The sequence below is a fragment of the Mustela nivalis genome, assembly GCF_964662115.1.
Source record: "Mustela nivalis genome assembly, chromosome: 7".
NCBI classification, from domain to species: domain Eukaryota; kingdom Metazoa; phylum Chordata; class Mammalia; order Carnivora; family Mustelidae; genus Mustela; species Mustela nivalis.
Genome location: NC_139026.1, coordinates 9,132,306 through 9,153,093, shown reverse-complemented (window position 1 = coordinate 9,153,093; position 20,788 = coordinate 9,132,306). Strand labels below are relative to the sequence as shown.

The 20,788-nt window shown below is 40.3% G+C and overlaps 1 protein-coding gene across 5 annotated transcripts in view; it reads right to left on the bottom strand.

The window, feature by feature from the left end:
• The window catches only part of DMC1 (DNA meiotic recombinase 1), a 43,930-nt gene that overhangs the window by 19,583 nt on the left and 3,559 nt on the right, over positions 1–20,788 (bottom strand). The window contains exons 1-12 of one of the 5 annotated variants that reach the window (XM_082740129.1): positions 18,907–19,761; positions 17,371–17,454; positions 16,545–16,589; positions 15,466–15,612; positions 12,456–12,538; positions 9,263–9,315; positions 7,439–7,480; positions 6,056–6,128; positions 1,515–1,606; positions 1,029–1,102; positions 791–905; positions 371–431 (exon numbers count right to left, since the gene is read on the bottom strand). In XM_082740129.1, the coding sequence (XP_082596255.1) occupies positions 371–431; positions 791–905; positions 1,029–1,102; positions 1,515–1,606; positions 6,056–6,128; positions 7,439–7,480; positions 9,263–9,315; positions 12,456–12,538; positions 15,466–15,612; positions 16,545–16,589; positions 17,371–17,421 (836 nt within the window). In that variant the 5' untranslated portion in view covers positions 17,422–17,454; positions 18,907–19,761. Of the gene's footprint in view, positions 1–370; positions 432–790; positions 906–1,028; positions 1,103–1,514; positions 1,607–6,055; positions 6,129–7,438; positions 7,481–9,262; positions 9,316–12,455; positions 12,539–15,465; positions 15,613–16,544; positions 16,590–17,370; positions 17,455–18,830; positions 19,762–20,788 lie in introns of those variants that run through there. The other 4 variants (XM_082740127.1, XM_082740126.1, XM_082740128.1 and 1 more) reach the window with 4 other exon arrangements.

The window sequence follows — 20,788 nt, the reverse complement described above, 5'->3', positions numbered from 1 at the left end:
TTTTTTTTTTGTTTTTAGGCTGATGGCTTATCAGTACAATAAAAGCCATTCATGTAAATGGGATATAATTTTTTATCTTTTCTTTATTGTCCTCTAATATCCTTTTAGCCCTAGACAAAAGAGGAGCCCAAAATATCTCTGAAAATGGTTAAAACTATTGCTTTATTCGATAGAGAACTAGAGAAAAATAGATTCTGGATAACAAGTGATATTTGCAATTATGAAGTAATATTCACCGTGCAATAGAGTAATTTGTGATATATTTGTGCCCACATTGGGACTGATCATTTTGGAATTACTTTCTGTTCTTCATTCTAACCCTTTTGATATTAACCTTTGGGAAATACAAAAGCAGAATATTGGGACTTACGTCATAGTTGCTCCTGGATCAGCAGTCATTTGATTGGTCACGAACACAGCCACGTTATATTCTGCATCAAGAAATAAAATTAAGAAACTAATGATGGCAATATAAAAAGTTCACTGCTTAGACTTCAGAATTTAGGAATACTGTGCTATGAATTGATTTTATAAACAATATCACATTCCAATTTTTCATTGGTAACATAGATTAACTTCCTTAAAATTATTATTGTTATTACTATTTAGGTACTTACTATATTAGAAACAGTATTTTGATTTAAAAAAAAAAAAGGAGTTGCATTCCCATGAAGGTAAATTTATTTTTAAATGTGTATTGCCTCCTGACATTATTCTGAGCTTCTCTGTGAAGCCTACTCAAGAGTCACAGATGCTATTCTGATAGCACCACTTATTTTAAAAAATCTACCTTCTGAGATTTTTTGGAGTCGTGACAACATCTGGGCCAATTTTTGCTGCCGTTCAGCCAACTCCCCACGACCGCTGAAATCTACTCGAAAAAGTGCCATTATTGAATCAATGATCTGCACAGGATTAATGTAAAAATAAATATGGAAATGGAAAGAAATTAATTTGGATTGGAATCAATAGAAGAAAAATAATACGCTAAATAGCTCTGCGAGGGAGCAGTATAGAAAAGCTTGTACCAATAGCTTGAAGATGCCGGCTTCTTCATGGAACTTTGCTGCTACATAATCAAGTAGCTCCATCTGATGTTCACCTGGTGGGAAATGCAGTGAGAAAATGTTATAACAGCTAGAAGAAGCAGAGGCTAAAATCATTTATGGTCCTGGAGGCAAGCAAAAGAGAGTCCTGAAAGGATTTTCTTCATTATTCATGGCTTTATTAAATATGATTTCACATTCTGCCTTAGCATGCATGCCAAAGGCTACATTATCCAAAAAGAATGTTACTCTCCATTTCAAAGACAAGAACAAGAAGTCATTTTAGGGCATTTTAATACCTCAGGGCAAGCCAGATGATAAAATCTGTGGACTGATTAAATAAATTTGGAGGAAAGCAAAATGCAAAGAGAACAGAACAGCATCAAAATGTTGTAAGGATCAACTCAATAGCAAATCAGTGCTGCCAACCTTGAAACAGCCCAAGCATCAGTTACATGGAGCTCTTACTAGTATATGCACGGGCATAAAGGACGTTGTCCAGTACTGCGTCATGGTCTACATTGAAGCGATCAGCAATGTCCCGAAGGCGATCTGGACGGCTGGAGCATGCCAAGATTAAGGATCCAATAAATCAATTCAAAAAAAGTTTAGAAAAACTACAAAAAATAATATCTTAAGTAAGTAAACTAACAGAGAGGCAAACATCATACTGGAAAGGGATTCTGAAAGATGCTAATAACCACTTAAAATCTACATCAGATTTTTCTTTTTCATAAGTGCCCAAATTAATAAATAACTCAGTGTATAACAATGATAGAAATGATGAGCACTGATGGATTTAAATACAGAATACTCTGATCTTTACAATAGCTTTGGAACCTAGTTGTTATGGCCTATATTACATTTTACAAATGAGGACACTGACAAACAGAGATTAGGCAAATGACTCAGGATTATGCAGCAAATCAGTTACAAGGAAAAAACCAGACACTAAGATTTGTGACTCTCTTTTGATTTCAGTATAAAAATAGATCTATTCTAGGAAGATAATATCACTGAATTATAATTCAAGTCACTTCAAAGTGAATTAATTCACTCTCTTTAAATTCCTCGCTTGTTGAATATGAAGTAATTTAACATACTGTTAACCATGAGTTGCCAACAAATGATAAATTTGACTACATGAACCAAAGAATCAGTAAGTAATTTCAAGGATCATGGGGTGCCTGGCTCAGTCGTTTCAGCGTGTGACTCTTGATCTCGAGGTTGTGAGTTCGAGCCCTACTTTGGGTGTAGAGATTACTTAAAAAAAAAAAAAAAAGAATTTCAAGGACCAGAAGGAAATTAGCAACCTATGGTTTTTTGTCTGTTTAGGGTTTAAAATCTCCCTTCTTCTAAAAGACTTGTGTTAGCTTTCTGAAATTAGTAAAATTCATAGGGAGGCAAATTCAGTGTACCTACAAACGTTTTTTGGAAGATGCTAATAATCACTTAAAGCTATCTAAACAATAGGGGCGCCTGGGTGGCTCAGTGGTTTCAAGCCTCTGCCTTTGGCTCAGCTCAAGATCCCAGGGTCCTGGGATCGAGCCTTGCATCCGCATCCGGCTCTCTGCTTAGCGGGGAGCCTGGAGCCTCCTTCCTCCTCTCTCTCTGCCTGCCTCTCTGCCTACTTGTGATCTCTGTCAAATAAATAAATAAAATCTTAAAAAAAAAAAAGCTATCTAAACAATAAAGAAGTAATCCACATTTTTTTAGGTCTTCGGTGATCCAAATATGTCTATAGTATTCTCTGAATTGATGTGAGCTAAAATAAAATCCATGTCTGTGTTCTCATTTCACTTTGTTTACAGTGTTTGTATAGTACTGATCACACTACAACTGTAAAATGAGGACAATTTGCGATTTTATTTGTGATGTTTACAACTAGCTCCGTGTATGTAGAATTAGATTGTCTTTCCAATTCCGCAGCCATCTATATCCTAATGCACTACGTGTGTTCTTTTCTTCAGAGCTTCAGCGACAACCACTAAAATCTTCCACTGCTCCTGAGTTTACCCAGGAGATATTTTTGGTGGACAGGTCAAAGCCAGCAGAGAATTAGAAGACACAGTAAAAATGCTTTTCAGCACATCACTTTTTACAGAATCTGGTTACCATGTGACTGAAAGTGTAAAAGTTGGGCTTATGCTGAAGGGAAGTTCAAATCAATTTTTAAGTATTTGTTAGCCGATTACTATATGGAATTGATTACTATTTTAACCAATTACCAGTGCATTGCGGTATCCTATACGGAGTTGTAAAACCCATCTGTATTACAAGTAAATGTAAAACATAAATAAGAAGGCAAAATATAAACATTTAAAAAGGAAAATATCAGGAGAGAGTAGTGTATACGTAAGAGCAACTAAAGGAGGGGCACCGGGGTGGTGGTGCAGTGGGTTCAGTGGCCAGCTTTTGGTTTTGGCTCAGGTGATGATGTCATGATCCTGGGATCAAGCCCCACAATAGGCTCTGTGTTCAGTGTGGAGTCTGCTTGAGGTTTTTTTCTTCCTCTTCTTCTGCCCTTCCCCCTGCTCATTCTCTCGCTCTCTTTCTAAATAAATAAATAAAATCCTTAAAGAAAAAAGAAAAGAAAGAAACTAAAGGAATGAGAACATTCCATTGGGGCTCTTGAATGTCCTTGTTCCCCTAAGCTGTCCTCCCTACTCCTTCTTGCAGAAGACTTGGCTCCTAAATGTTCCTCTCTATCATTCCTGATAAAATCCAGATTGCCCAGGGGCGCCTGGGTGGCTCAGTTGGTAAAGCCTCTGCCTTCAGCTCAGGTCATGACCCAGGATCCTGGGATCGATCCCATCAGGCTCCCCAGAGAGCCTACTTCCCCTCTCTCTCTCTGCCTGCCTCTCTACCTACTTGTGATCTCTGTCTGTAAAATAAATAAATAAATAAAATCTTTTTTTTATTTGACAGACAGACACAGCGAGAGAGGGAACACAAGCAAGGAGACAGGGAGGAGCAAACTCCCCACTGAGCAAGGATCCTGATGTGGGGCTGGATCCTGGGACTCTGGGATCATGTCCTGAGCCAAAGGCAGACGCTTAACAATTGAGCTACCCAGGCGTCCCTAGATAGTAAATTCTATAACAGATTAAGAAGGACGAGGTTATTTACATTGGGTAATTAGAAAAGATTAGAAAAGGTAGGCCTTCAAAGGAGAGCCTTAAAGGATTTGTGTGATTCAGGAAGACTGAGGTAGAGACAGACGGATCAAATATCCAAGGAGGATAGAAATATACCATGAAATTCCTCTATGACTAATCAGATTCACATTTAAGAGTGAGAGCAAAATAAAGGCATTTTCAGACATGCTAGGGCTCAAAGCTTACCATCCAGATTACTTTTCTGAAAGAATGACTTGAATAGGTATGCAGAGAAAACAAAGATACGGGGAAGAAAATTAATAAATACCTTTATAGTTAAGACTAACTGTTCCTCTCTATCATTCTTGATAAAATCCGGATTGCCCAGGGATGCCTGAGCAATGTACAAAGTTTGCTGATGTACAAAGTTTTCATGTTTTAGAGACAATTTTAGAGAACAGATTGGATCCCTTTGCCTCTACTAGTGGTAATAGTCAGTAGTGAGCTTGGAGAGCTAGGTTGGGGCTTCATTGTGAATGGCCTTACAAACTTGTGTGCAAGTCTTTTCTATTGTTAAAAACAATTTCCTCTGAACCTGATACCTCAAACTACTGTATTTCTTTTCTATTTATTGGTTAATAGCACACTGGCTCCATTCTTTACTGTTCATTTGCAACAAGCTTCCATCATCTTCTGGAACTGCAAATGCTCTCTTGGATTCCTAATTTCAAATCTCAGTGATCTTTCTCAGTTTGTGCCTTTTCTCTCTCTCTTGCTGACTACCCTTTTCTTCTTTAAACTTTCCTTTTGCTTAGCTTCTACGACAGATTTCCTTCTACTTCCTCTGTCTCTATGGCATCCTCTTTTTGAGTCCCTCTTCCTAAACTTAGGCACACAGGGAAGTGATAGTCTCAGGTCTCCTCTTGTCTAAGTTCTCCCGCCCTTTCGTTTATTCCATCTGTATATCTCAGGCTCTACCCCTTCTCAGACAGAGTCCAACATTTCCAACTGCCATGTGGATGTCCTCCTGTTTCTCATACTTAACACACTGAAATGAAACACACCTTTTGTCTGAATCATGACCCTTCCAATTCTGTCTTTAGCATCATTTCTCTCCCAATAGCTAGATAATACACCTGATAATTTCTCAAACTTCTCTTTGATTTGCCTACCAAATACAGTCATCAAGTCCTATCAATTTTCCTAATATTTCTTGTCCCCTTTTCCTTTTTAAGATCCTTATTTGATCTCCATACCCAACATGGGGCTCGAACCTACAACCTTGAAGTCGAGAATCACATACTCCCCTGACTGACCCAGCCAGGCACCCCTTGTCTTGTTCTTTTTATACAGGCTTCCAGCCTAGGTCAAGCTCTCATTACTTGCCTAGAATATTGCAAAAATATCAATTTATACCCATCATCTGGTTTTTAAAGCCCTTCATATCTAAGACCCAAATCATCTTTCCAGCCTTAATTCTGAAACATCTTACATTTCAATTAAACTACAATTCTTCCTGTGACCCAACCACATTCTGCCTTTTCCCATCCTGTACTTTTGTTCTCTTCTTTCTTTTCCCTTTATTTTGAACCATGACTTTGAGTCAACAATCTTCCTCCACCTATTAAGTACCATCTTTGGAGAAGTAAGAGGACTAAAAACAAATAAAATATAAGTCCCTCTCATGTATTCATTTTGTGAATTTTACACCAAATACATCTAGAGAAGTGAGACTTTTTTAAAATAAAAAGTGACTTGAAAACTCTACCAACAACTGATTTCCCTGTGGCTCTTCTCATTATTGCTGGTTTAGGGGATGATTATATGAATGATATACTTCAAACTTTCTTTTATAGTAACACTACTACATCACACTACTCTGCAAGCAACTTATTTAAATAAAAAGGTTACAAAGTATTTTCTGTATCAATGAAGATAATCTTTCCTCCTGAATAGCCACCTGCTCCTGGAAGTTGAGCTGTCACTAGGAAGCAATTAAAAAAAATGCAATAATATTAATAGAATTGAATAAACTTTGCACAAGCAAATATATAAATTAACAGGATTTATGTTGGTTGCAACCCTTTTGTCAATCTGGCAAAAAATCATGATCCTTTAATTTCTAAACAGCATGTTATATTTTTATATTACTAACCAGTGGTAAAACTGTAAGTATTCTATCAGCATGATAATTTAACAAAGAATGTCCATATCTCTCACAATCTTTAGTTCTCCTAAAGAATAGAATTTAAATATTACTTTTTTGTTATAAGAAATAATCACAAATATAATTTATGCTATATAACCCATTTGAGTCACCTTTCAATTAATGCATGTCAAAATTTAAAATGCATTTTCTTTATAGGTATTAGTAATTGACACGAAGGAATTTCTTTATATTAGAATCATGGATTATTTCATTTATTTTTCAAGACAACCCTAACTTTGGCACTATCATTATACCTATTTTACTGACAGGGAAAATTCAAAAGGTGAAGAATTTGCCCAAGGTCACACAGTTATTAATGGTAGAGCCAAGACTGGGGCCAGGTGCTTTGATTCCAGAATCTACTTCTTTTCTTTCTTTCTTTCTTTTTTTTTTTTTTTAAAGATTTTATTTATTTATTGACAGAGAGAGAAATCACAAGCAGGCAGAGCAGGCGGCAGAGAGAGAGGGGGAAGCAGGCTCCCCGCTGAACAGAGAGCCCAATGCGGGGCTCCATCCCAGCACCTGAGCAGAAGGCAAAGGCTTAATCCACTGAGCCCCCCAGGCGCCTCCAGAATCTACTTCTTAACTGCTTGGCCATGCTCCTTCTGCTTAGGTCAAAGAAATGTGGAGTAACATCTTTGTACAAAAGGAGGTATTTTTGTTTATTCTGTTTTAGAAAATTTTATTTTTAAGTCTTTCCTAAGGCCAACTTTACTTCATGGAAAGTTAGAGATTCTAGACCTCAACTGATTTTGGGACATTCTTGTTGATAGAATATAGAAAAGATGGATTGGGAAAAATGGAGACAGTGAGGGCCTCTACCCACCACCAGCACTACACTCATATACCCTTTCACTTCCTCCTGGTTTCCATTCAGGTGTTCAGAGCGCAGAGTTCAGCACATACAACATTACCTCAAGCGTCAAACATTCAAAGACTGGCTTTGGTATTTGTGTAACCATAGGCAGGTTAGTTTCCTTGCAAATTCCAGATTACCTGAGATTATATAAAGTACTAGGCACAAAGTACATTAGTAAGTGACTACTATGATTATTATCGTTATTGTGGTTGTTATGTATCCTTACCACAGAGGGTATGAGAGAGCTGGGTTTTTCCAGTACGAAATTCTGTGAAATATAGAAAAAAGCAAAACCACATAGTTAATTTCTAGATATTTTCATAAAGAACAAAATACAGTCTCAGAGTATGATTTTCTTTCCAACTGTCAAATCTTACACCTAAAGTACCACTGTGTCATGGACGAAGCCAGCAATACAAGGTGTTTGTTCATAGAACTGTCCTTTAGAAAAAATTTATTTAAACCAAGTTTTCCTTAGTCATTGTGAGGTAATGAAAAAGAGGACATGGAAGCTCCACCCCTCTTCCCTCATACCTTCTCCTACTCATCTTTTCCCTCTAAATGTTCATCTGTAGCCTTTATCACGTTTAATATAATGGTAAACATGAGTGAGTGTTTCCCTGAGTTCAGTCAGCTGCTTTAACAAACTAATCAAACCCAAGGAAGGGGACACAGGAACTTTGGACCTACAGCCAGTTTGTCAGAAGCACATTTTTAATCTGGGCTTGTGACTGGCCTCTGAAGGGGGGGAGGGATTCTTATGGGACTGAGTCCATACTTAGCCTGTGGAATCTGGCACTGTCTCTGGGTAGGTAGTGGCAGAATTGACTTGAATTCTTGGATACCCTGCAGGTGTCCAAGAATTGCTTGTTGTTGTCGGGGGAAACGTCCATATATTTGGTGACCAGAAGTGTCAGAAGTGAAGTGTTTGTGTGAATAGTGAAAGAGACTTACAGGAAAAAAAAAATACACAGTAGGAAAGAACTGGGTTTTCCCTATATAGGGGAAAAAACCCGAGTTTTTTCATTTTAGTCATAGAAATGAAAGTTTAAGACCCTACCACAAGGAAGGAAAGCCTGGGGTTGTCCCACTGTACTGAGATCCTCAAAGGAAGGCTGAAGTAGTCTCAGACTGGTGGCATGCCCTACCTTCCAACAGAAGCACATTCTCTCTGGAGAAAAACTTCCCCACTCACCAGTTTAGGTCCAGTGAGCTCTCGTAGATCAAAATCAGGCAATAAGCTCAGAAATATCAATAAATACACAAGAGAGCAAGCCATTCAACCCTGACAGTTGACAGTTGACAGGAATAATAAAAAGCAGATTTATTTCTCTTTGTCAACAGAAATATCAACAGCAACCACAAAAAACAGACTAGTTCCCCAAGGATTGCAGATACTGGAGTTGCAAGGCGCAGCATATACAATACCTGTGTATGAATTGTTATGAAGAAAAATAAAGGGGCCCCTGGGTGGCTCAGTTAGTTGAGTGGCTGCTTTTGGCCCAGGTCATGATCTCAGGATCGTGGGATGAAGCCCTGCATTGGGTTGGGTTCCCTGCTCAACAGGGAGCCTACTTCTCCCTCTCCCTCTGCTACTCCCCCTACTGTGCTATCTCACTCTGTTTGTAAAATAAATAAATAAATATATAAATAAATAAAATCTTTAAAAAATTTTAAGATTTTATTTTTAGGAGAAGAAAAATAGGAGAAGATAGAATCAGGGAAGAAAAAAAATCTACTATGTCCATGGAACATGCATATGCTAGAAATAAGATTGGTCTCATTACCCAGCTACTTTCTGAAGGAATGAGGAAAAAAAATTATTTTTTCTTTTTATGGAAGTCAGAGATTTAAAAAATGACAAATGCCAATAGGACCTCTCTGTTAATGATGGAAGGTCTTTTAAGCTCAGGATGATCCTGTATTATAATTGAGATTTCAACATAAGTTTCAAAGTAGATATTCAACATACTATTGGTTGTTTTTAAATTATATATGTATGTGTGTATATAATTTCTTTCATATAACAAAACAGTAAGGTTCTACTTACCTCCAAAAGCTTCTGTGATTGCCATGCTTTCAATGCCACCTCCTAGCAACTTACTGGAAATAAAAAGTAAGCATTAGTAAAAGGAACAGAAACAGAGAGATCAAGAAAGGAGAGTGTGCCATTAATGTTGTATCTGTCTGTCTCTCTCTCTCTATCCACCATGGGCAGGAATTCTTGGCTGAACAATGACATGCTAACTCTTTAGAACACAGATTCTGCTGTATATGGGCAGTGGATCAACAAAAGGTCAAAAAAATCTTTCGTTGTTCTTGTTCTAGCTTCTAGGTACCAATAGGAAATAGGCTACATAGGCTTAGGTCTCATCATTCTTTAGAACTGAAGCTTGAGCAAATGGTTTTAGTTATTAACTGGGTTGTTCACATTGTGCTTGGGACTATGTTTCCAAAAGTCAACTGAATACACATTCAGTGGGAGAACAGATAAGAAACAGTAATAAGTAATAAGCAAAATATGTCATAAGTCAGAGGTTATTAAATTTATGAATAAAAATTAGATCCAGAAAGGAGATAAAAAGTGCAGAGGATGAAGGCAGGGAGTTTATTTATTTATTTTTTTAAAGATTTTATTTATTTGACAGACAGAGATCACAAGTAAGCAGAGAGGCAGAGAGAGAAGAAGGGAAGCAGACTCCCCACTGAGCAGACAGCGTAATGTGGACCTTGATCCCAGGACCCTGGGATCATGACCTGAGCCAAAGGCAGAGGCTTTAATGCACTGAGCCACCCAGGCACCCCAAGGCAGGGAGTTTAAATAGTTAAATAAAGTGACCAGAAAAGACCTCACTGAGTAGATATTTTAGCCAAGATCTAAAAGAGATAACAGCAAGCCAGGTAGATATAGGAGGAAAAAGTGTTCCAAGCAGAAGAAATGGTAAGGGCAAAAGCCCTGACGCAGGAGTGTATCTGGCATGTTCTAGAAATAGCAAAGAAGTCAGTGTGGTGCATAGCAAACTGAAAAAAGGATAAAAGATGAGATTAGATTTGAGAGGATTTGGGCTTTTGCTCTGAAATGAGTCATTAGAGTAGTTTTGGGCAGAGAAATGTAATGATCTGACCTAACTGGTTTTTGTTTGTTTGTTTGTTTGTTTGTTTGAAGAGAGTTGGGGGAGGGGCAGAGGGAGAGCATCCCAAGCCGACTCCCCGCTGAGCACAGAGGCTGAGAACACAGAGCTCAATCCCATGACCCTGAGATCATGATCTGGGCCAAAAACAAGAGTTGGAGGCTCAACCAAATGAGCCCCTGACCTAAGTTTTAAAGGGATCATTCTGGCTCCTGTGTGAAGACTAAATACTAGGGGCAAGGTCTGAAAAAGAGAGAGGTTAGAAGTTATACTACTCCAGAGGCGAAGTTAATAGGTAATTTAATCTAGTGATTGAATTCTTATTTCCTCTTTTTTTTCTATACACACACAGGAAAAAGATATAAACATTATAATGGAAGGTTTCAAACATAAACTAACATGGACAAAACACTATAATAATGAACCATCAAAGGGCACCTGGGTGGCTCAGTGGGCTAAGCCTCTGCCTTTGGCTCAGGTCATGATCTCAGGGTCCTGGGATCGAGCCCCCACATCGAGCTCTCTGCTCAGCAAGGAGCCTGCTTTCCTCTCTCTCTGCCTGACTCTCTGCATACTTTGTGATCTCTGCCTGTCAAATGAATAAATAAAATCTTTAAAAAAAATAATGAGGGGTACCTAGGTGGCTCAGTGGATTAAAGCCTCTGCCTTCAGCTCAGGTCATGATCCCAGGGTCCTGGCATCGAGCCCCACATCAGGCTCTCTGCTCAGCAGGGAGCCTGCTTCCTCCTCTCTCTCTGCCTGCCTCTCTGCTTACTTGTAATCTCTCTCTGTCATATAAGTAAATAAAATCTTAAAAAAAAATAACGAGCCATCATGTACCTCTCACTTAGCTTCAACAGTTATCAACTATGAACTCATGGTCAATCTCTTTTCATATAAACCTCCAACTACATCCTTCCCTTTTCCTGTTATTTTAAGCAGATACAGGACAACATATCATTCATCCTAAATATTTCAGTAGGTATCTCTAAAAGACGTATGTTCTTATTTTAAACATAATCGTATCATCATTATTACCTAAACAAGTAGTAATTCCTTAATAGCAACTATACAGTAGGTGTTCAATTTTCCAACTATCTCATATTTAGCTTATTTTTTAATACTGTGCTTGAATCAGGATCCAAATGAAAACCACATATTGGGGATTAGGTAATATGTCTTTTAAATCTCTTTTAATCTCTAGGTCTTCTCCTTGACTGCATCTGTTTTTTGATTCTTTGTAATTTATTTGTTGAAGAAACTGGGTGGTTTGTTGTAGAAGGTAGAGCACACTCTTAATGAGTAAGAGTTACGGTGTGAGATGAAAAAAAAAAAAGTGCCAAGGATGACACCAAGGTTTTAGTTCTGAGGATTAGAAAAGAGGCAAATCCGAGAGGAGGGAGGCTTTGGGAGGTGCAGATCTGGGACAGATAACAGAAGTTTGGATTTGGACCTGTGAAGTCTGAACTGCCTGGGAGACATCCAACTGGAAGCAATATTTGACTATGAAATCCTTTTTTCTTGGAATACCTTATGAGGACAGGGTTTTGAGGAATACTTTGTAGAAATACTGCTTTTGTTCAAATTGCTCTTGGCCACTCGTCTAACCTATGATCTAGTAATTCTGCCTAGGAAGGTAAGGGGAAAAAAACACAACTTAGTCAACTTGCATTAGGAAGATGATAACTATGTCTTAGGAATCTTGAGGCAGTAAATAAAAAGGGAAGTTAAAGCAGTTGATGCTAAAGAGAAAAAAAAAACCCACTGGATTATTTCTTCTAAAATATTCAATATAAACAACTGATTTTTAAGTGAAACCAAAAGTGAAATGGAATCTCCTTTATCAACAAGGAGAAAAGAAAATGAAAAGTTAAACTGATTCTCAAGACGGTTTTTTAAAATACAGGCTGACTCAGAAACTACTTATATTTTGGGTCTGGATTTCTTGTAACAAATTTAATCTTGCTTCTACAAATTGTCTGGAATTTGTTTGCTTCAGTAGACTTTTGGAAGAAAAAAAACTACAGAAAAAGAAACTATCTCTAACAAACTCAAGAGATACAACAATCCAAAGATTGTGTCTAGTGGTCATAAAAAATATGAGGTACACACTCAAATTCCTGGCTCCCAGTGGTGATATGGAAAACCATCTTTCTCTTCTCACTGTACTCAAAGGCAGTCAAGAATCCTGGCTCCTACAAAAAGACAAAAGGAAAGGTTCAAAGGGGTATAAGATGATAGTTTCGTTTCAAACACTGCCCAAAACTCTCTACTTGATTATCAGGGTAATCATTTGATATGAGCTACAGTTCATTAGTCTTTGAAGGCAGCAAAAGATCGTGGTTAAGAAAACTGACTCTGAAGCTACTCTATCTAGGTTCAAAATAAGTGTCTAATACTTATTAGTTGTATGACTTGGGGTAACCTACTTAATCGTGCTGTTCCTCAGTTTCCTTGCTTGGACCAAATCAGGATAAGAACCGTGATAAGTCAATCAGAGAAAGACAGTTATCATATGCTCTCCCTGATATGAGGAATTTGAGAGGCAGAGTGGGCGGTTTGGTGGGTAGGGAAGAAAAAATGAAACAAGATGGGATCGGGAGGGAGACAAACCACAAGAGATTCTTAATCTTACAAAACAGACTGAGGGTTGCTGAGGGGAGGGGGGTGTGGAGAGGGTGGTTGGGTTATGGACATTGGGGATGGTATATGATATGGTGAGAGCCATGAAGTGTGTAAGCCTGATGATTCACAGACCTGTACCCCTGGAACAAATAATACATTATATGTTAATAAAAATAATTTTTTTCAAAAAGAATAGTGTCTCTCTCATAGGGTAGTTGTAAAGTTTAAATGGGGTATATTTATGGCATAAAGCAGAATGGTATTTTACCGAATGACTCAATTGATTTCATTGAACAGCATCATTTTCCACTCGCTCTGGAAGTTTCAAGGAGCACAAAAATTCCAGTGTTCACTATTCATGAGACAATATATATTGCAATGGTAGAAATACTACTTATTTGACAAATCAATGAGCTATAGCTGATGCAGTAGTCTAACTAGCAAGAAGAGGCCCGATGTGCTCTCATGACATGGTCTAATGTATTCCCCTTAAAATAAGGAGATTTTATTTATTTAAGATGGAGAGAGAGGGAGAGAGAGAGAGAGGCATGAGCACAAGCAGCAGGGAGGGGCAGAGGAAGAGGGAGAAGCAGCCTCTCTACTAAGCAGGGAGCCTGATGCAGGACTTAAATCTCAGGACCCGGGGATCATGACCTGAGCCAAAGGCAGCCGCCTAACTGACTGAGCCACCCAAGTACCCCTAATGTATTTCCCTTTTTGTTTTATACTATGACAGTGGCTCTCAAACTTTGGAGAACTTAAGAGGGTGTTAAAAAAAAAGCCCAGGCCGGGGTACCTTAATGGCTCAGTCAGTTGAGTGTTTGATTCTTGATTTTGGCTCGGGTCATGATCTCGGAGTTGTGGGAGAAAGCCCTTCATCAGGCTCTGGGCTGGGCATGGAGCCTGTTGGGGATTCTCTCTCTTCCTCTCCCTCTGCCCCTCCCCCATCCTCTAAAATAAATAAATAAATAAAAAGTTTAAACTCACAACTATTTTATTTTATTTATCTGACAGAGAGAGACGGTGAGAGAGGGAACACAAGCAGGGGGAGTGGGAGAGGGAGAAGCAGGCTCCCTGCAGAGCAGAGAGGTCAACACTGGGTTCGATCCCAGGACCCCAGGACCACAACCCGAGCCAAAGACAGGCACCCTATAACTGAGTCACCCAGGTGCCCTAAAATCACAACTCTTAAACAAAACAAAACAAACAGAACAAAAAAACAAACCAAACCCAGGCCCTATCCTATTTCAATGAGTCTGGGACTATTTGTTCTTTATTAGCCAATCCAGGTCATTCTGATACACAACAATGTTTGGAACCACTGTACTATGAAATTAACTTCCTCCCCCCCGCCCATCTCTTTCTCTCTAAGAATAAACAGCTTTAGTTAAGAAAGGATGCAGACTCTGGATATAGTAATGGATGCTTGAGAAAAAGAGGGATTCTTTTCTTTGATAATGGGATTTAATTTGCAAAGAAAATAAGACTAATTCCTATGAGCTATAACGTGGCAGTTTTGCAAACTCTGGGTACTGCTTGCGGGCAGTTGTGGAGCTGGCCTGTGGGTATACTGTCTGAATTTACTCAGAAGTTAGAGCAGCTGAGCTCAGTTCAGAGCAGTTCAGTTAGGCGCTCTCCAAGTTCAGGACCATACCACCGCTGTCATCACTGCCACACTTCAGCTGCCTCTGGGTGAGCAAATCAAATGGCTGTCAGTGAAGAGAGCTTCTAGGACTTGCTGGGAACGAGACTCTTACATACATACGTAGACATACATGGAGAGCCTTATTCTTCTGCAAAAAGAGAGACTGGTGACTCTGCACATTCCTGTTTCCAGCGATAGTTCCTCCACAGATCCCCCAAAAGGACAACACAAAAGCTTGAGTCAAAGACATGTTTTTGCTTGGAGCCTCTTCGTTGTATGGGCCACTCAGTGTGCGTGGGCCAGCTACAAGGTGTGAGTTCAGTTCAGCTTTAGCTGGTCTGCCTCAGTGACCATATTCTTGGTCATATTTATCTCGACCATACACATGCAGACCCACACTTAGTTTTTCTCTAACCGGATTCTCTCTTACTAATTGGCCTATACCAGGAGACAGCAATGTCTTTGGTGCTAGTGCTTTGCAACAACCAAAGATACAATATTTGAGGTGACAAAGTGAAAACAAGGAGGAGTTAAGGCAGAGAAACAGAAAGGGAGAAAAATAAATATAAAAGGAGACCAAAAAAATTTTTTTGGTAAAAATAATTACCTTTTTAGTAGTATTCAAGTCTCTTAATACCTGTCTCAGTCTGTCAAAAATTAGTTGTTGTTGCTTTGAAACTGAAGTGATAAAAAGTTAATGTGAGGGGGTATAATAGATTGTGAACTACAGAAATTTGGGGTCCCAACAGTAGTTTCTGGTGTTCATGAGAAGTGTCTAAGGTCCAATGAGAAAGGCTATAGAGCCTCACAGACCCTTCTAAGCTAAAACAACAAAGAACTGATTTTGCTTACAATGAGTTTGTTGGCTGCCTCTTTAATTTTGTCCACTTTTGCTTCTGAGAGCCCTTTGACATTGCATAGTGCTCTTCTAGTTGTCATCTGTATCCCTTTGATGGTACAGATTCCTACGGACTTCAGTTTCTTAATGTCAGCCACGTTCTGTAAATAAAAGAATGGGTGCAGCAGATTGATAAAATGCCAGCCTGCAAGGCTCCCATACTATGTCATGTGCTTTTGAGTCCATCTCTTTCCACCAAGATGCCAATTTTATCCAAGCAGCCAGGTGGAACCCACCCACCATGTAGCCAAATGTTCTGGAAATATCTGAGTAGAACATATCCAGCACGCTGCCAAATGTTCTGGCTGTGCCCTGATTTCCCAAGAATGTTAGTGAGACCATGGCAATGTAACAAGGAATTCAAAAGAGAAGTCTGTTGGTGGAAAAGCTAGCAAATGTATCACACGTTCGCCCACTCAGTTCATCTCTTTCCTTCTAGAGAACTTCATTATGATTATGTTCTTTTAAAATTAAAATTTTTCCCCCTCGATCCTTGGAAAATGCAAATAGCTACATCACCAAAGGACTAGGATTTTCTCTTGCTCCTATTTTCTAAATCCAACTGAAAGAGATTAAATGTGAGGGCTTCAAAAGATAATGTCAGGGAAGTTTTACTATCAGTGAACTGCTGCTGAAATGCATCTACTTAAAGTCTGATTTCAGTCAACATTATTTACTCTGATCATCTGCCACAGAACTGAAGTTTCTGTTGATGAAGACAGGGGTGGGTAGCTCTGAATGCCTCCAGTTGGACCAGTGGTTCTTGGCTGGGGACAGTATGCCCCCTTAGGACACCTGATAACGTCTGGAGAAGTTTTTGGTTGTCCTAACTAAGAGGGGTGTTACTGGCATCTAATGAGGGGTTAGGAGCCAGGGGTGCTGTAAACACTCAACAAATGCACAGGAAAGTCCCCTCCCCGCCCACTAGGAATTGCCCATTTCCAAATGTCAGTAGGGTCAAGGCTGAGAAACTCCAAATTGAACAATTTCACATTGAAAAATTACTTACATGGAAAATTGAAAAAATACTTACAATCCCATGTTTTTGTAACAGGTCAATGTCTTGAAACAAAGATTCCTGGAGGAGATGGAACAGAAAAAAAAAAAAGAGCTTTGATTCTTCATATCCAGTTGTATCATATCTTTTAAAGAGTTAATTCAGTATTATGAGTCACTCCAAAATGCCTCAAATTCCACTTTCCTAGACAGAGCGAGTTGGGATCAATAATGTTTTTTCAAACACATTGTTATATACTTAAAAGATGCACCAACACTGAAAGGGCTGGGAAACCCAGTATTTTAGTTGTGTCCTGTCCAGATTTTTAAGACCTTAACCCAAAGGAGTGGAACATTTAACCTCTTTACTTTTAAAAAATATATATATATTTATTTGATAGACAGAGATCACAAGTACGCAGAGAGGCAGGCAGAGAGGGAGAAGCAGGCTCCCCGCTGAGCAGGGAGCCCGATGTGGGGCTCCATCCCAGGACCCTGGGATCATGACCTGAGCAGAAGGCAGAGCCTTTAAACCACTGAGCCACCCAGCCGCCCCAACAGTTAACCCTTTTAAAAATATGTTTTCTCAACTTTCTGCCCCACCAGACCTTGAACTCCTTCAGTACCAGCATGGATTGATACCATTATGGCCATACCAGTTCGGTTATTAAAATACTTTCATGCTAGTTGCGAAGTAGCTAATCTTAGACCCCCTTGCCAAACAAGTCGTTACATATTTGTAATATTGCCTCTCCCTAGAACTATGTTTTCTTTCCACTCTCAGTCTAAAAATAATAGCCAACAGAGCAGCATTTTTGTGGAATGACTGAACGTCTACCCATGTTTCAGCATTCTAGCCATACCTCTTCATCTTGGAATCCTGGTTCTTCCAGCACGACTTGATCCTCCTTCATTGTGAAAGGTGAGCAGCAGAAAAATAATCAGTTCTGAGAAAATAAATATTATTTAGGAAATAGTCATAGATAAAAATCCTTTGTTCAGAGACCTCCCTGATTTCATTTCAAAGTCACCAAGGACCAGAAGAGGAATTAGAGAAACATTTCATTTAGAATGAATGGGCTGGCCTATCTGCTTTTTGCAGGGCATGTGACATTGTTTCTTTTGTGGGTGTATGTATGTGAGGGTGGGGAACTTAGTTTCTACTCCTTTTCCTGAAAATTGGTTACTTTTCTCATCTTTTGATTTCCTAAAGCACAGATATCATGACTGCTAATATCTTTTTTGTTGTCTTGGAATACTATTTAGTATTCCATGTTGCTGTTTAACCTTTCACATTTATGTTAACAATACCAATTTTGTTAACACGAATTTTGACCTCATGTCAATCTTCGTGTATCTCTCCTGGCTCCTAGAACTTAGTCTAGCCTCAATCAATAGATTTTAACTTTCTCATATAAAATGAATGCCTTTCTGCCTCCTAATTATGAATGGGCTCTCTTGCAACATATTTCTTTGTTTCTTAAAACATTAGCTCTATTTTGTTTTGTAATATTTACTAGTCTCAAAATTTTTTTAAGATTTAAAATTATGGTAGATACCCAATATTATGATAACATGAGGGCCAATAAGCAGATAAATGGAGTCTTAAACATTGTAGTAGTTGTTTTAAGATCTCGGGAATCTACAAGGCATGACCATAGAATACAATGTGGCCCAAGCAATCAGTTTTCTTGGTTTATTGTGTTTTCTCGCTTCCTACCAAAGTCACGGTTGGGGCCCAGGGGAAGGAACACCAACTACTACGGTAGACGTATGATTGCCGCCAGCTAATTCCGCTGAGCAGCACAAAATCTGAGGCAAAGAGAAGACGACGTGAATGGGATCTTCGGGAATACTGTCCCTCAGACAGTCAACACATACAGGACGACCCTAAATTCCACACTGCCCTCATGGAAGAAAAAAATCTTTCATTTCTTCTCGCCTTGATAAAACGAAAGAGAGTTCTTTCTCAAGTGGCCATGGATGGGGGTTAGAGCTGGATCCTAAAAGCAGGCTCCCTGCCACCTCGGTTTCAGGCGTCGCAGCTGGGGAGCCGCCATGGGCATCTTCCCGACACCCGGTTCCCCCCAAACGAGGCCGAGGAGGCTGAGTGAAGACTTAGGTCCGACTTGCTTTAAAATAATGCTGCTGGAAATCCTTCGGGGGTCACTGAGATTTCCTCCTGGGGGTGCGGACAGAACGCAGAAAGTCACGAGCCCAGGGCCCAGCGACGACCACCAAGCCCCACCAAAGGAAGCAAGCCTTGGCTTTCCCCTCACATTCTCCACACGCTCGCGCTTTTTGCCACAGACCCCGCTCGTACCTACAGTCCCGCGAAGTTTTCAAGGTCACTCCCTTCCGCCCCCCACCCGGGCTTTCCCGTCCTCAGGGATTCTGACCCCGAACCAGAACGCTGAGACTGGGAGCCCTCGCGTCACTGACCAGCAGGTTTGGCGCCAACGGACGAGAGTCTGGGCGCCAGTCCAGCGTGGGCGGGGCCGGGGCCGGGCGATGACACAGGGGCGTGTCCACAGTGGGGGCGGGATATGGTGGGGCTGAGACAGAGACGGGGCGTGGAACAAGAGTGCGGGCCTATATGGGGCGGGGCGGGGGCGGGGCTTGCAGGGAGGCGGGGCGAGGCACCGGTGGGGTAGGTATAGGGGAGCAGCCGCCAGGAGCCGCTTCCACCTGAACCTCGCGGGAGCGCTCGAAGGGGAGAGGGAGGGATTCTGAGGCAGAGGAAATGTTTTGAGGAGAGGGACCCTGATACGAGCAGAGGCTGGGGGTCTCCATTGAGCTGAGGGAGATGCTGAAGTGGGGAGAAGACTCCAGAGTGGGGACCCTGAGGAGACGTGTGGAAATTAGGGGCCACTGAGGAGGGCGCTGAGGTGAAGACAGGCTGCTGTGAGAAAGAAGGCCCTGAGGTGGGGGTTGTTCGAAATGAAGAGAGGCCGCTGGGAAAGGGTCGTGAGGTGGACAACCAAGGCGGGGAGCGGGCCCTCAGCGGAGGTGGCTGACGTGGCGGCGGTTGCCGCGCAAAATGCTTGTCTTGTTGGGGACCCTCAGGTCAGGAGGTGGAATATGGGATCCTCACTGAGACCCCAGCATTGCTGATTTCCATCCCTTCTCTGTGGCTCCCGTACCATCAGCCGCTCGCTCTCTGGCAGTGAGGCACCCAGGGCCCATTCAGGATGGAGAGTAATTTTTCTGCGTCTGAACTTGAAATTTTAAATAGACAACAGAAGCCAAGCATATTTTGGTCCAGCTTTTAAATAGAAATTTGGGGCCCGCCTTCTTGCCAGCACAGCCGTCGCTGGCGGCGTCATCCTGCTCCCCTTAAATGGAGACTGACTGTTGACGAGAGAGTCATGAAACATTTGAAAGAGCATCTGTTGAGGTGGAGGCTAGCATGGGTGTCTGTGCAAACAGTTCTCGGAGTTCAAGACCTAGTACAGGACGACCCTTTTTCTTCAGTGTCTGAATCATTTTGTTGGAATAAATAGAAAAAAAAAAAAATCCCACAATAGCAGTTGGCATTTTGTAGGACATTTTTTCCCCCCTCAGAGTGGATTGTTTAAAAAGCCAACAAATAACTACTGTAGCTCCTTCAAGATCTTACTTTCCAGAAACAGAGCCTGTCCTTCGTGTTAAATGGAAATCAGTGCCTGGTCTGGGGATGGACGAACTGGATAGAGGTGACAGGCCTTCCCCTTGACACCTCACCTAATGACTGTAGAACTTTCGAGCAGCTCGTTAGGTGAGGACACCCAAGTGTATGGAAGAGCTGCAAAGAGCACAGCAAGACGATTTAGGGAAATCTAACATATGTAGTTTGGTGTAGTGACAGCTGGGAGAGAGAAATGTTCATAATATTTGAAGGTTGTGTGCACTACACTTAAAGAAACAGAAATGAGCTTGGGAACGACAAATTCATAAAATGAGGATAAAAATCGTGTTTGGATATGGTAATGATGGTTATAGGCAACTTAAAAAAATTTTTAACCCAAAAGCTGTGGGTAGTTAAAAAGTATACTTGAAGACTTATCCACTCAAATCAGGCCAAAAAAATAAAAAAAAAAAAAGACTAGACTTTCATATCATATAAAAATTCTGAATATGACAACGGTGATATTTCAGATCAGTGGGGAAATGATGAATTCAGGGAATGGTGTTGGAACAACTAGGTAGCCATCTGGAAGAAAAATAAAATTGGAACCCTACTTCACACCTTATACCAAGATAAATTCCAGATGGATCAATAGATTAAATCTGAATGTAATA